Below are 14628 nucleotides of genomic sequence, written 5' to 3'. Positions count from 1 at the left end.
AGTTATTTATCTCTGTGTGTGTGTGTGTGTGTGTGTCAGGTGTACTTGCCGTGCGTTCTGCAGACAAAGAAGCGCTACGTGGGCTACATGTATGAGAGCCTCGACCAAAAAGAGCCCGTGTTTGATGCCAAAGGGATTGAGACGGTGCGCCGTGACGGCTGCCCTGCTGTTTCCAAGGTAACAGGCAAACCATGCTTTCCCTTCATTTTCACTGTGCTGTGCACCAATCACAGGCATGCCACTCTTGCCTGCTCTCGTTTACTCAGACCGCTTTGCTTGTGTCAGTCAGGGAAAAGGTCGTCATCTCCTTCCGCTTGCACATTAAACAGCATTAACACCTCTCTTAGATTTCCAATAAATCATTTTATCTTTATCCTCTTATGCCTTTGTTTTTTTACTGATGTGCCCCTTAGATTTTGGAGCGTTCCATCAAGCTGCTGTTTGAGACACGTGACATTAGCCAGGTGAAGCAGTTTGTACAGCGTCAGTGTGTGAAGATTCTGGATGGCCGGGCCAGCATCCAGGACCTGACCTTCGCCAAGGAGTACCGGGGCAGCGGCTCGTACCGACCTGGAGCTTGCATCCCTGCGCTGGAACTCACCAGGTGTGTATGTGTGGTCACAGTACAGGAGAAGTCAGGAGTGTGGCTTGGATAAACGTTTGCTGGTTGGCTCTGTGTGTGTCTCTGTGTGTGTGTGCAGCAGAGAACAGGATGGTGAGTAAGAGCTTGCTGTCAGCTACAGTTACAGTACCCAGCGTGAATCCAATTAGTCCTCCCTCACTGTGTTCATTGTCTCGCTGCACTAGCCTGTACAGTACCTGAGTGTTGCTAGGCAACCCGTTTTTTAACGAGTGGAGGACAAAAAAAGTGATTTTTAGATGCACAAGGAAGAAGCATTTATGAGCCCTGCTTCAGTTCGTCTGCTGTTTTTTGTGTTTTCTCTCTCAAGAGCAGCAGCAGCAGCATTCTTGCTGCTAATGTGAACATGTTGGCTGTGTGATGTAAACAATCACTGCATCAGCCGCTGTCATTTTTGTTCTGCTTTGCCTTAGACGGATGATGGCGTATGACCGAAGGCTGGAGCCACGCGTGAGTGAGCGGGTGCCCTACGTCATTGTGTACGGCACACCCGGCGTGCCCCTCATCCAGTTGGTCCGCCGGCCCACCGAGGTGCTGCAGGACCCCACCCTGCGCCTCAATGCCACCTACTACATCACTAAGCAGATCCTGCCGCCGCTGGCCCGTATGTTCCAGCTGATCGGAGTCGACGTGTTCAGCTGGTACCAGGAGCTCCCCAGGGTGAGGACAACTTGCAGACATGACCGGCCATTGTGATGTTTTTGTTTTTGTCTCACCGCTGCCATTTAGAAGCAGAGCAGCAGCAGTGGAGATAAGAAACCCTTCAAAAAAAAAGAAAAAAAAGAACCAGGAACATCATAAAGACACACAATAAGCTCAATACTGAGTTTGGAGGATGAATTAGATTCATTAGTATCTTCCTTTGACTGACTGTGGCAAGTCAAAGAGGTCAGGGTCACCCTCTGCTTCCACTCTTGTCAAAATAAAAGCAGTCTGTCATTTAGAGAGAACAAAGGATGAAGAGAGATCTCTTCTGCTTCCTGCTGACGATTAAATGAGTCAAGCTGCAGCGCTGCTGCCTCAGTCTTTGTTTCTTTACTGACGTCTGACAGAGTGCACACGCCATCTGCTGGCATAGCTACTAATCACAGTCAGGAACATAAATGGTTGCTGCTCCAGTGCCACTGACTCATTTTATGTCTTTTGTTTTCACTGTTGGGAAAAACGAGTCACACACAAAATCCTGAATGTTTGTATTTGTATTAAAAAAAATTCTTTGATCTCTGATCCTTCAGCATCTAATGATATTTGGTAGGATTCTTAACAAACCCGAAAAGCATCATGATCACGTAGTTCACACTGTTTTATGTCCATGAAGATGCTGTGCATGTTAACTCCATGTGTCTGCGTATAGTCCAGTAGCAGTGATCAATCAAACGTGTGTTTTCAGCTACATCGCTCTTTTCTCTCCAGATCCAGAAGGCATCCTGCTCCTCCGTGGTGGGTGGGGAGGAAGCGGGGAGGAAGGGGACAATTTCCCAGTACTTCACCACGCTTCACTGCCCTGTGTGTGATGAGCTGACCCAGCTGGGTGTGTGCTCACGGTGTCGTGCTGAACCTCAGCGAGTCGCTGTTACACTCTACCAGGACATGAGGCAGTGGGAGAGTCAGCAAGAGCAGTTGCTGAAGGTGAGAAGGACGCACAGATTATGAAATTCTGAGCTCCAGTTAAGGTTTCGAATAATAATTGGACCATTAAATTCTGTGATTACAGGTATTTATTTCTTCCTGTTTTGTCACACTGTCTTTAAACATTTACTCAATTGATACAACTCAAAGCAGGCTACACTGAAGGAACCCTGAAACTGCTTTCTGGCGATAAATCTAGATTTATTGTGTGGATGCCCTCAAAGGCATCCACACTATTGAGTTCCTGTTTCTCTTTATTCTTTATCCTTTATTCCTGTTGCTTCCGTACGTTTTTTGGCACTTAACTACTCCCTCAGTTTTTATCCGATTTTCGCCATTCAAACTTTAAAAAATTCTGCTCTTTCTGCTTATGCCGGCTATATCTTTTGGTGCTCATAACTTCTATACTTTTTGAGATATTGAATTTTTTATGCAATATTTTTTGCCCATTTCTTCCACATTATCAGTGGCGTCACTGATTTTCCTTGCCGGGTTGACCTGTGTTTTAGCTCAGTGAGATGAGCATCCGTTCTCAGACTGGGAGGCCCGGGTTCAAATCCCGCTTATGGCAACATTTCTTTCAGTTAAAAGTTAAACTTTTTTAACTCTTTTCTACACAAATTTCAGCTGTTTCACCCCTTTTCAGCAGAATTTTCAGTTTTTTCACCACTTTTCAGCACAAATCCCAGCTTTTTCAGCTGTTTTCAGCAAAAACCACTTTTCAACAGAATTCTGCTCATTCAGCTCTTTTCAGCAGAAATTCCGCTGATTGAACTCTTTTCAGCAGTATTTTAAGAATTTTCACCTCTTTTCAGCCCAAATTCTGCTTATTCACCTCTTCTGCAAAAATTTCAACCTTTTCACCTCTTATCAGCACAAATCTCAGCTGTTTTCAGAAAAAAACTCTTTTGAGCAGAAATTCTGCTGATTCATCTCTTTTCAGCACAACTTCCTGCTTCTTTACCTCTTTTCTGCAAAGTTTTCAGCCTTTTCACCTCTTATCACCACAATTCTCAGCAGCTTCTGCTCATTTCAGCAGAATTGTCAGTCTCTCCACCTCTTCTTTGTAAGAATGAGTGGTTCAGTGAGATGAGAAGCCGCCTTTAGACCAGGAGGGCCAGGTTCGAATCCTGCTCAGGGCAATGTTTTTTTCCACCACTTTTCAGCAAAAAATTCTCCGTCTTTACCCCTTTCAGAAGAATTTTTTGCTTTTCACCACTTTTCAGCAAAAAATTTCTGCTTCTTCACCTGTTTTCAGCAGAATTTTCTGTTTCTTCACCGCCATACAACTTTTTGCAACTTTTCAACTTTTTCAGCTTTTTTCAGCCGACATCTTCAGCGTTAAAGCATCCACACAGCATTTTCGCAGGAAATGCAAATTTTTCTAGTTAAGATAGTAATTCATGTTAGCAGTAATGATGCCTGGTGGCAACAATCACTCGGGTTGAGTTGGTGTGCAGCTTTGCTTAAACAATGTTGGACTCTGCAGTTTTTCTCTGGTCCACAGTCAGACCAGTAGTGACATGTTTCTGAGTGGTGTCCATACCAGAGCTTAACCTCGTGTGATCACTGTGTGTGTGTCTCTGTTTGCATACAGATCTGTAGGAACTGTAGTGGCTGTGCTGAGCGCCAGGTTCCCTGTGTGTCCCTCAACTGTCCCGTCCTCTACAAGCTGTCCCGGGTAAACAGACAACTTTCCAAGGCCCCCTACCTCCGTCAGCTGCTGGAGCAGTTCTGATTGGCTTCCGAGTCCCGGAGCCACCCACTGATTTGGTGCTAATTCCCAGCCTTCCATCTTAGTGTTTGTCCATTTGGTCGTTAAAGTTTCAATGGTGCTTTGATTGAGCCCTGATGGGTTTTCTCATTTTGTCTCAAAGTATTTCTCTGAGTATGGAGACTGTTTACTTCATGCCTCCAGTGGAAGAGGCCATGTGTTCGTTTGCTGCCATCTCCATTAGCTGCTATGGGCCGAATGAAGCTGATCTCTTTGATGACACGGCCACAGACGGCCTGTTGCGGAACTGAGTCCAGTCCAATCAAGGAACATGTGTCGTATTGTGTATTCGCTGTAACTGGTTTTTAAAGATCTTCTTATAAATTCAGAGACGAACTACACCCAAACCACTAATTGACTTTTTCTCCTTTTTATACTGACTGCAGTCTTTTGTAAATAGTTCCTGTACAGATCCATCTCCAATCTCACTGTGCATTAACCAACTACAGCTCCAATCATGAACACAATCAAAGCAGTTTGATGCGTTCTTTTTGAAGGTGCCCTTGTCCGTTTTGGCAGATTTGACAGTTCATACTACAGAGTATGGAAACTGGAAAGCTATCCATTTTTTATTTTTAAATGTGGGACTGCTGCAATACTGTATTTTGGTAATTTATGCCATGAAGAGTCTATTATTTCCTTGTGGATATATGGTTTTGTGTACGTTTCCATTTTACTGTGTAAACCGTCTTCAAACTACATTAAAATTTGATCTTTAACCCTCCCTCTCCATGCAGCCGTACACAGGATCTGTGGATTTGTAAAAATGTAAAAACTTATAATGAAGGAGATCCTTTTTGTTTGTTTTTAATGAACATTGCTGTGGGTGAAGGTTTGAGATTGATATAATAAAATAAAAAAAATCAATGTATGAAGATGCCTTCTTTCTTTCACTAAATCAGGAGCTTTAGAGGAATCACAGTGACATGACACATTACAGCACAAGACCAAAAAGAAAAAAATCCAGTTTTAACAAAAGTGCAACAGAAAACAGCTGCATACACTGTACAGCTCAGCTCATCACACACTATACTGCCGAAAGTTTTCACTCGTCTGCCTTCACACACACACATATGAGCTTGAGTGACATTCCATGTTTAACTATAACAGCTGCAACTTTTCTGGAAGGCTTTCCGCGAGGTTTAGAAGCGTTCTTCCAGAAGTCCATTTGTGAGGTCAGACACCAGTGCTCGATGAGAAGACCTGGCTCGCAGTCTCTGCTCTAATTCATCCCAAAGGTGTTCTGTCAGGCTGAGGTGTAGGACTCTGTGCAGGCCAGTCAAGTTTTTCCACACCAAACTTCCTCGTCCATGTCTTTAGAAACTCACTGTATGCACTGGGTCACAGTTGTGTTGAAATGGGAAAGGGCCATCCCCAAACTGCTCCCACAAAGTTGGAAGCATGAAATTGTCTCGGTATGCTGAATTATTAAGAGTTCCTTTCTCTGGAACTAAGGGAACAAGCCCAACCCCATTTAAAAAAAAAATAAAATAAAAAATTACACTTAGTGCAATGCAGTCAAACAAGTACCGTTCTAGCAACCGCCAACTCGAACTCCTCCATCAGATTGCCAGATGTAGATGTGATTCATCACTGCAGAGAACACATCTCCACTTGTCTAGAGTTCAGTGGCATCAATTCTGTACCCTTCTATACTCTGTTCTTGAGCTAATCTGAAGGCCACATGAAGTTTAGAAGTCTGCAGTGATTGACTCAGTTGCTGACCCCACTCTGTGACTTTACGTGGCTGAGCTGCTGTCAATCGCAATCACTTCCATTTTGTGGAACATTTAATGGTAACAGAATTTCCTGACTGGACTTGATGCACAGGTGGCATCTTATCACAGTACCATACTGGAAGTCACTGAGCTCCTGAGAGCAACCCATTCTCTCACAAATGTTTATAGAAGCAGTCTGCATGCCTAGGAGCTTGATTTTATATACCTGTGGTCATGAAAGTGATTGGAACACTTGAATGTAATGATTTAGAAGGGTGAGTGAATACTTTTGGCAATATAGTGTATTTGCAGTGCAAAATTTAATTTTAAGGGGGTGGCTAGCTGTCTGTCCCTGGTTCAGCTCATCCACTCTCCTCACATCCTCAAACAAGGCACTGAATTCTAGCGATCAATCAATCCATGTTTGTCTAGTTCCAATGTGATACCAGTAACTCAAAGAGAGAAGCTGACGGAGAAATCTTAGCTGTAGTTAAAAACCACCGCAAACATAAAAACATTCAAAATGTAAGAAGTATAAAAACTTGCTGTCGCTTGGCTGTTGGCTTCATCCATGCTATGTTAGCTCTCCCGTTTGTAATCAGTGCTCTACTGCTGATGGAAGGCATGGTAAACACAGAACATAGAACTGAACTGAATAGATCAACCTGTTGCCACCGATCCCAGTGAAGTTCTTTGAGTGAGGATCAGGCTGATATCGGATCTATTTCTTGCTTTCATGTTCATCATTCTAGCCTTACCTTTTACCTAACTGTGGAGGGGATCAGGACAACAAAATTAAACACACTGTCAAATGATTTCTAAGAAAATAGCAACAGTTCAAAATCTGATCCTTCACTGTCCAGCAGATGTCCAAAAGCTTTAAAAGATGCACTGAATTGAAAAGATGTGTATGTTTTATAACAGGGCTCAATCTCAGTCCACGAGGGCGGTGTCCCTGCAGGAGATCTCACCCTGTGTATGATTTATAAGCTGCACTGCTTAGTCAGTGCTTCCTTCACTAGAGTACAAACAGTAACCATGTTGGAGTTTCCAGGTCAGCAAATGGACAGTTGAGGCATGTCACTGAGCCGACATTCTCAGTCTCTCTTCTCTCGGTCCAAAGAGAGCAGCAGTTGGCGTCTCGGTGAGTCTCCTACCAAAGAGATGCTCTCTGAGAAAGTGGCGTCTGCAGGCTCTGACGCCTGTGTGGTTTGGGCAGTGGGGCTGTCTGTTAGAGCCATAACATCAGGGGGAGAGGACATCTTGCTTGGTGAATTCATAAAATTTGATGTATCGTCCATTTCAATGACCTCAAAGTCTGCATCGTTCCACTGATCGGCCTCATTATCCTGCTCTTCCTCATCCTCATCTTCATCAGCTCCTGAGTCCAGCAGTGCCCGTTGGGATTCACTGCTGTCAATTTCGTCATTCGGTGGACGGCCCCTGGTGCTGTGTTTCCTGCTTTGGCTGTTGGGCACCAAGGCCAGCTTGTACATGACTGGAAAGATGATGGAGGTGAAGGTGGCGGTGACGAGTGACAGGTACATAAGCAGCGGGTGCTCTGGAAACCTCTCGAACAGGAAGCCTACGAGTGCTGGCAGCACCATCTCACCCAGCGCTGCACCCACCACGAAAACTGACGCTGTGTGCCCCGTTACTGTGGTGTACTGCTCCACCCACGAGATGCCGCTTGGGAAGATGGTAGCCATGGACGCCCCATAGATGGCAGTGCACACCCACAGGAGCGCCACTTTCTTGTTGAAGAAGCAGAGCAGAAGAGAGGAGATAGTGGTACCCACCAGGCTGAGCAGGATCATGGTTCCCGGGTACATGCAGGCTGCAAAGAAGATGGCTAACCCACGGCACGCTGCAAACGACCCCCAGAACAGGGAGTTTAGCCCAGCTGCCTTCGCCGGATCCATGCCGATGTACTCCTTAGCAAAGGTAAAGATGAAGGAGCCATATGCTACTTCAGCACCGACGTAGGCAAAGAAGAAGAGGAAAAGGAGAGCTGTAAGAGCCACATGATATTTGGCCACCAGGGGCTTTCCTGAGGCCGAGTGGGTTTTCGCACGTGACACGCTGCAGCGAGAATAAAGGATGAAGAAGAGGAAGGACATGAGAAAGACAAAAGCACCGATCACGATGTAGGCCCAGGTGGAGTTGAGGGTGCTGTGCGAGACTCCCTGAGTGTTGACGGTTTTGGTCACCTGGGGCTCTGTGGAAGGCGTACTCTTGGTTGGTGCTATGGCCCCAGTGCCAGTCCAGTCAGTCCCAAACACCAGCTTGGCTATGATAGGAGACACAAAGGCCCCAGCGGCAAAACTGAAGTGCATCGCTTGCATGTGAGGGCCCGACTGCTCACCCCACGTGTTCAGTATGAGCACGTTACCACCTGACACACAGGAGAAACACATAGTTAAGAATGGAGACACAACCGTCACTTTGTTTTGGCTAAACTAGAAAAAAAAAGATTCACAGAAGAAACACAATCAGACAAAACAAGGAATGACTCCAAATAACTCCATCAGTAAGTTTTGATTCTTATGATCTTAAGAATAAGCTACCACTGTTAGCAAAAGCAGATGATGGATTATTCTACAGGCCTAATACCACGTGGTGCGCTAACTACATGCAAGATTTACAAGATTTCAAAACAGTTAGAAAATGTCTTTACAAACCAGACAACACCCCAAAAAGGAAAAGTTTGTTGTGTGTGCCAGCACAGTCTCAAGAGTATAGAGGAGAGGAGACATGACACAAGAAGAGTTGAACGGGGCCTTCGAAGAGCATCAACCCAACAGCAGGACAAGTATCTGTTCGTTTTTTGAAAGGAGGAACAGGAGATGCACTGCCAGAGCGCTACAATTACCTTCAGCATGCTACTTGTGCATGTTTCTGAACAGCCTTTTGGAAACAAACTCTATGAGGGCCCACTGTCCCTCAGTGAGACCTTTGTTCTTACAGCTGAATTGGCGTTCACCACAGAACACCAGAAGTAGCAGGTCTGCCACTGGTGCCCTGTTCTCTCCACAGTTTCGCTTTCATTCAATTTTATTTATGTAGCATCAATACACAGCAACAGTCAACTCAAAGCACATTGTAATTTAGAGTAAAGAGCCTACACCATTAGAGATTAAACCTCATAATGAGACAACATTAATGAGCAAGCACTTGGCAACAGTCGGAAGGAAAAACTGGCCACCAGTTAGGGATGAAGACAAGGAGACAGGACAGGCATGCTGTAGAAGAGTTGCTAACGTGGTTTGAAGCTTTAAGTGTAAAGTGGTAGATAAACACATGTAGAGCGAAAAGAATAGCGTGGAGAATAAATGCTCAGTACATCGTGGGAAGTTTTGAGCAGCCCATGTCTATTGCATTGAATTACTCATACCATCTCCCTCAATGTTACAAACAGGACTCCACTACTGTTTATTCATTCTGCTGCAGCTAAGCCATGCCCTCATTTAAACATGCATCACCAAAGCAGGAGAGAGAATGATGAAAAGAAGAAGTAAAAACAGCCACTCGTGGCTCTGAGCCCTGCACAAGCTCATCAGCTGAGGATGACCGTTAAAATCCTTGAACTTTCCACTGATACAGTGAATATCAATAGTCTACTTACCTGTATCTATAACACCCATAGATATCCCAATGCTGGACATGAACACAGTGAGGAGCAAAGCCTGCTTACAGTAAGGAATGGCACACATCCCGGATGCCGTGAGCAGCATGGACAAACCTAGAAGATTACCACAGGAGACAAAATAAATCTCATAAAATGACTGTAAAGGCCGGCCAGCAAGAACAACAAGCTAGAAAGGTACCTAGCAGGAGATGGGGGTTCATGCAGTCAAAGAGAATGCCTCCTAACAGGGATCCGCCGGCGTAGCCTGCAGAGCGGCCAACAAAGATGTAGGAGATGTTGCCGATGTCCTGGTTCACATTTGCAGCCAAGTCTTCCAGTGTGGGGCCGAGAACTGAGATACACATCCCCTAAGAAAATAAGACAAAGCTAGGAGCAAGCTACGACTGCAGGACATCTGTTGTTGTTGGACCCACTCCTCTCCCTCCATTGTCCTGCTCGTCTCATCTCCTCGTGAGATCAATGACAAATGATCACATCAGGATCTAGGAGAACTAAACTAACATTTCCAACCCTGTCCTTTCTGCTCACCCCCAATGAAAACCTTACCTCCTCCTCCTGTGTGTTTTTGTCAGTAAAAAGACACGAGGTGAAGACAGAGGTGGCAACGTATCAACACATACTGCACAAATGTTTATTTTAGGATATCTGTTCAGAAAAATTAAGACTGAAAATTTTTTTACAAATTTAAACGAATCAAAACTTTTTTGGATCCCTGCTAATTTGCATATAATTATTTAACTACTATAACTGATATAATAAAAGCATTTAGAGAATAGTTAAGCTTATGCACGATTACTGTTTGTGGACCTCAGCTCACCATTTAAGACTACACTCCCTCACATACTGTTAAACACCATGCTATAGATGAAGGCGAACCCCTGTATAACTAGACAGCACCTGCCTTTTCTAATGAAAACACAAAAACAGTTAAATGTCAATTCTACTCGTTCACACACTTTGACTCTCATATATACTAGATTCATTAGTGCCAGAACTAGTCTGGCCAGAGTTTACACTTTCTAAGCTCCCTGGGAAGGATGAAAGCTTTACTTATTTTATATGCTAACTACTGAATCTGCTATCAGTTCTGGCAATACTACACAGTTTAGTAACCTGTCTGTCAGCTCAGATCAAAGGTTCAAAGGGCTGGAAAGACCATTGGCATGCTCCCTCCATTTTCCCCCAGGTGCTATCAGAAGAAACTGCAATAAAGTGTGGCCTGTAAAATTACTAGAGATATAAATCACGCTGTTTACACAAAAACTTAGAGAGTATAAAGCTAATACTATCAGGTAAAAGGTACAGGGTACCCAATTGGGAGTCGAGCAAATTATATTTATATTTATATTTATATTTTTTTTAGTGTTTCGATTTGTCAAACCATTGAATAGTAATAAGTAAACTGGAAGTGTGTGCATGTGAAATGGTATGACGATTAATTTATGTGATGGTTTTCCTTGGATGACAAAGCAAAATTTCTTCAAAGGGAGACAATAAAGGCTAATCTAATCTAAACTGAACATTGGAATCATAATCCTCAGAGTTTATCCGTTCCTTTTACCATTGCCAGCATGCTTTTCTAACAGCTTCGCATCACACAAAAAAGTGGAGTGGAGCTTTTGCTCACCGAGCCTCCAAGGTTTTTTGTTCTCTACACTGAGTTCCCACTCAGTGACAACAAAAACTGCAGAACTGACACTGGCATCAATCAGAGCTGATTGATATCAATCCCTAAATAACAGTAATAAAAGTTTCAATTTTCCCACTTTTTTAACAGCTTAAAGTTTTGTTGTTTGTTGCTGAAACAACAAAACTTGAATGTTCTTCCCCAGGCTCAATGGGGGGAGAGAAGGTTAACAATACAGGAGAAAGTCGTCCAGTGTGTGCGGGTGGATTTCACTAATCTGATGCGGAATGAATGGTTGAAGAGCGAGTTTTACAACTATGAAAATCCTGTTGTGCAGGATACTGCTGCATTCACTGAACTATTACAACCGTCTCATTGCTTACTATTCAATAGTTACAAGCACATATGACCACATTGTGTAAGTAGAGTCACATTTTGATGCATCTTTATAACAACTATACAGGCAACTGACATGTGTGGCCCGTCAAAAACAACCTAAGGACACAAAGTGCAACTTAAATTGAAAGGTCTCCTTCGTTTACAACGCTCGACAGCAGTGTTGCCAACTTAGCGACTTTGTCTCTATATTTAGCGAGTTTTCAAACCCCCTTAGCGACTTTTTTTCTAAAAAGCGACTAGTGACAAATCTGGCGACTTTTTCTGGTGTTATTGGAGACTTATTTATGACGACTTTTTGACGTGAAAGCGCGTATCGCTTTTACTCTCAACAAGCAGCGGGTGCTGCCGTGGGCACCTCGCCCGTTCCAAAGCGCTCACGGGTGGAGGATAGTCCTCCCCCAGCTGCTATCAGGGCAGGAGATGTTCACACCTATGCGTCCAAACTGCAAATGAATCGCGCATGAGCGAAGCCGCTGCTCCCGCACTGACTGTAACGCAGTCAGTTCTTCTTTTACTCTTATGCTGTTTTGTGGATCACACAAGGTTTAAAACTACTTATAAACACAAACACACACACAAAGTAACTCCACCAGAGTGCCTATTTCGGGTCACTTTTGCCGGTCCAAGCCCGGGTGAAGGAGCAGGGTTGGAATTGTGACATTAAAAAAACAATAATTGCTAAAAGAAATTTAATTTGTAGTTCTAAATAAACTCTAAATGCATTTAGGACGTTTTTTACTCAATTTATGTCTCTTCCACGATGTTATTTCTCTCTCCAGCAACATAGTTACATTAGCGTGACCAATTATGCAAATTAGGCGATGACGTCATTTAGCGACTTCTAGCGACTTTTAGGACAACCAATAGCGATTTTCCTTACTGAGGAGTTGGCAACACTGCTCGACAGAACCATAACAGGCCAAAATCTACTATATTATGGCACTATATAAGTAACTGCAGGTCTTCTGACGTTTTAAATTAATTTCCTGGAGTAGACTTCAGTAGAAATTCCAAAGAACGCAAATGAATATTGGACAGCCATGATAAGCTAGCGGTTTATGGCTACAAATTGGTGTTGGTTATGCTAACGGATAACATTAATACAACCCTAGCTAGCTAAATAGTTAAATGTTGTAGATATCCTAACCAACTTAATAAATCTATTCAGTTACCACCACATATTAATTTATTAAAAAAAATCTCATTAATTTCCTTTTCAAAGGAATGAGAAAAATCAGAGAATTGTTTAATGAACCGGCAGGTTTAAGCTAATTTCCCACTCCTAACAATTTACCAAGCCCAGGCAAGATGCACAGAGCGCGAGCGTAACCATCCAGCGGCCGGCTGCTCCTTGGCCGCCCCTTCCTCCGCCAACCACCTCCACCCGGTCGTCGCTGTTTTGTGTGGTCTTCCTCTTCGCCCCCTTTAGTGCGCTCTTCATTTCTCGCCCGGTGTCCTTTCTCTTGTCAAACAGGGTGTCCTCCTCCTGGTCGTCGTTGTCGTCCTCCTCCATGCTGGCGAAACGGACGTGCTTCTTTTTAATATCGGTGTCACGCGTGACGGACGTAGACATAGCTGTCACTCTAGCACCGAGAGAGAGAGAGTGTGTGTCGCTGGGAGTGATGGTGAGCTGTCACAACGCCGCTAACTGCTGACTGACCACAGATAATAAAGCGATAGAGTCTTTTATCTCCTCCCGTTCTGGCGCCTCCTGTTTGAAGGCCGCAGTTGGTTAAATATACGGATTTTTTGAGTCGGACATCTTTAATGCGACGGTGACTGCAGGGTACCACCGCTGCAGCCGTGGAATCCCTCCATATGTCAACAGCTGCTGTCTGTATGGCTGCTGAAGGTTTGCAAAGATCATCTATTGTAATTAATGCTCACTCCGTGTATAAAGAGACACCTTCCTCTTGAATAACCTGAAGATTTTTTACTTCAATTATATTAATCAGCAAGCACTGTTTTGTCATGTTATCACTTTCACCTGTGCGTTTTCCTGTTATTCCAAATCAGTGAACCTGGGACCTATGCAATACCCAGAATGTGCAATACCCATGTGCCAAAACAGGCAACCGCTTCTCTTTGTTTATGAGCTTTTCAGTACCCTGAAATCATGGCAGAGTAAGACCTCTATTTTCACTGGCTGTTCACAGCTGACGCGTTAAAAATGATCCAGGGCTGCCGGAAATAGTAGTAGTTAGAAGCCTTTTCTGCCTGGCAGTAGTGAAAGCACATGGCGCCATCTAGAGTTTGTACCAAGTAAACAGGCTGAGCACAAATAAAAACCAAAGAGTGTAAGAACTGCTTGATTACTTGGCAGCAAAGTTACAATAGGTCCAGGCTGCTGGGGCATCCCACGATGCACTGTGTGTTTCTTCTTCACTCAATCCTCCCTCAGCCTAGTTCTGCTTGAGGGTTCTTCCTGGTAAAATTGAGTTTTTCCTTCCCACTGTCCCTAAAGTGCTTGCTCATAGGGGGTCATATGATTGTTGAGGTTTTCTGTGTATTATTGTAGGGTGTTTCCTTTACTATATAAAGCTCCTTCAGGCAATTGTTGTTGTGATTTGGTGCTATATAAATAAAACTGAATTGACTTCAAAGACCCGAATTTTCAAAATCCCCTTTTCTCCCTTAAACATTTCAAGTCCAACATTCTTTCATAAATTCTCAGCTATGTAGAATAACTGCTAATGCCAATGCATTAGTGCAAATAAATATTATATTTGAACTTATTTATGAACTACAATTTCTACAATCTTATATTTCCTTAAGAACAAGAAGAAGAATGTCTTTAATTTCAAAGTTATTGGTAACAATAGCTCTCAGATAAATGTCAAAGCTATTAAATTACAGATACTTGTGAAACTGTAGTTATTTAGTATAATACTCCACTTTAAATGAACTTCTTCCAATTAAAATACCTCACGTAGCACTCTCACTGTGGTGTTTTGGAGCCTGAACACCTTTAAGATAGGTTCTAATAAGAAATTGCAGTAGTCTGGCCTTGACCTAACAAGTAAGCATAGAAGAAAACATACAGGAGTCAATATTAAATGTAAATCTTAAAGGTTTTGCGGTGTATATCATGTGGCAGCATGGTGTGGTTTTGTGGGAGCAGAGAGGGAGCAGGTGTGGAACACTTGTCACATATTGTCTGATCAGTTTCCCCCGTTCATGCAGAAGCACGCT

General features: G+C 43.6%; 2 protein-coding genes across 2 annotated transcripts in view; one reads left to right on the top strand and one right to left on the bottom strand.

Annotated features, from left to right (window-relative positions):
- rev3l (REV3 like, DNA directed polymerase zeta catalytic subunit) overlaps nucleotides 1-4914 on the top strand; it is a 39847-nt gene extending 34933 nt beyond the window's left edge. Inside the window, exons 16-20 of the mRNA XM_039598906.1 lie at nucleotides 40-177; nucleotides 414-604; nucleotides 1054-1300; nucleotides 2054-2269; nucleotides 3867-4914. Of these exons, the coding sequence (XP_039454840.1) occupies nucleotides 40-177; nucleotides 414-604; nucleotides 1054-1300; nucleotides 2054-2269; nucleotides 3867-4007 (933 nt within the window). The 3' untranslated portion in view covers nucleotides 4008-4914. The remainder of the gene's footprint in view (nucleotides 1-39; nucleotides 178-413; nucleotides 605-1053; nucleotides 1301-2053; nucleotides 2270-3866) is intronic.
- A 1826-nt stretch (nucleotides 4915-6740) lies between these two features.
- Nucleotides 6741-13430, bottom strand: mfsd4b (major facilitator superfamily domain containing 4B). The gene is made up of 4 exons (XM_031735449.2): nucleotides 12731-13430; nucleotides 9589-9757; nucleotides 9387-9503; nucleotides 6741-8156 (listed from the first exon to the last, which is right to left on the bottom strand). Exons 1-4 carry the CDS (start codon nucleotides 13007-13009, stop codon nucleotides 6859-6861), a joined length of 1863 nt encoding a protein of 620 aa, XP_031591309.1. The 5' UTR covers nucleotides 13010-13430; the 3' UTR covers nucleotides 6741-6858.
- Between the last annotated feature and the right edge of the window lie 1198 nt (nucleotides 13431-14628).

Source organism: Oreochromis aureus, linkage group 15 (assembly GCF_013358895.1).
Source record: "Oreochromis aureus strain Israel breed Guangdong linkage group 15, ZZ_aureus, whole genome shotgun sequence".
Lineage (NCBI taxonomy): Eukaryota > Metazoa > Chordata > Actinopteri > Cichliformes > Cichlidae > Oreochromis > Oreochromis aureus.
Note: the sequence above shows the minus strand (reverse complement) of the source record. Positions and strands in the feature narration are given on the sequence as shown.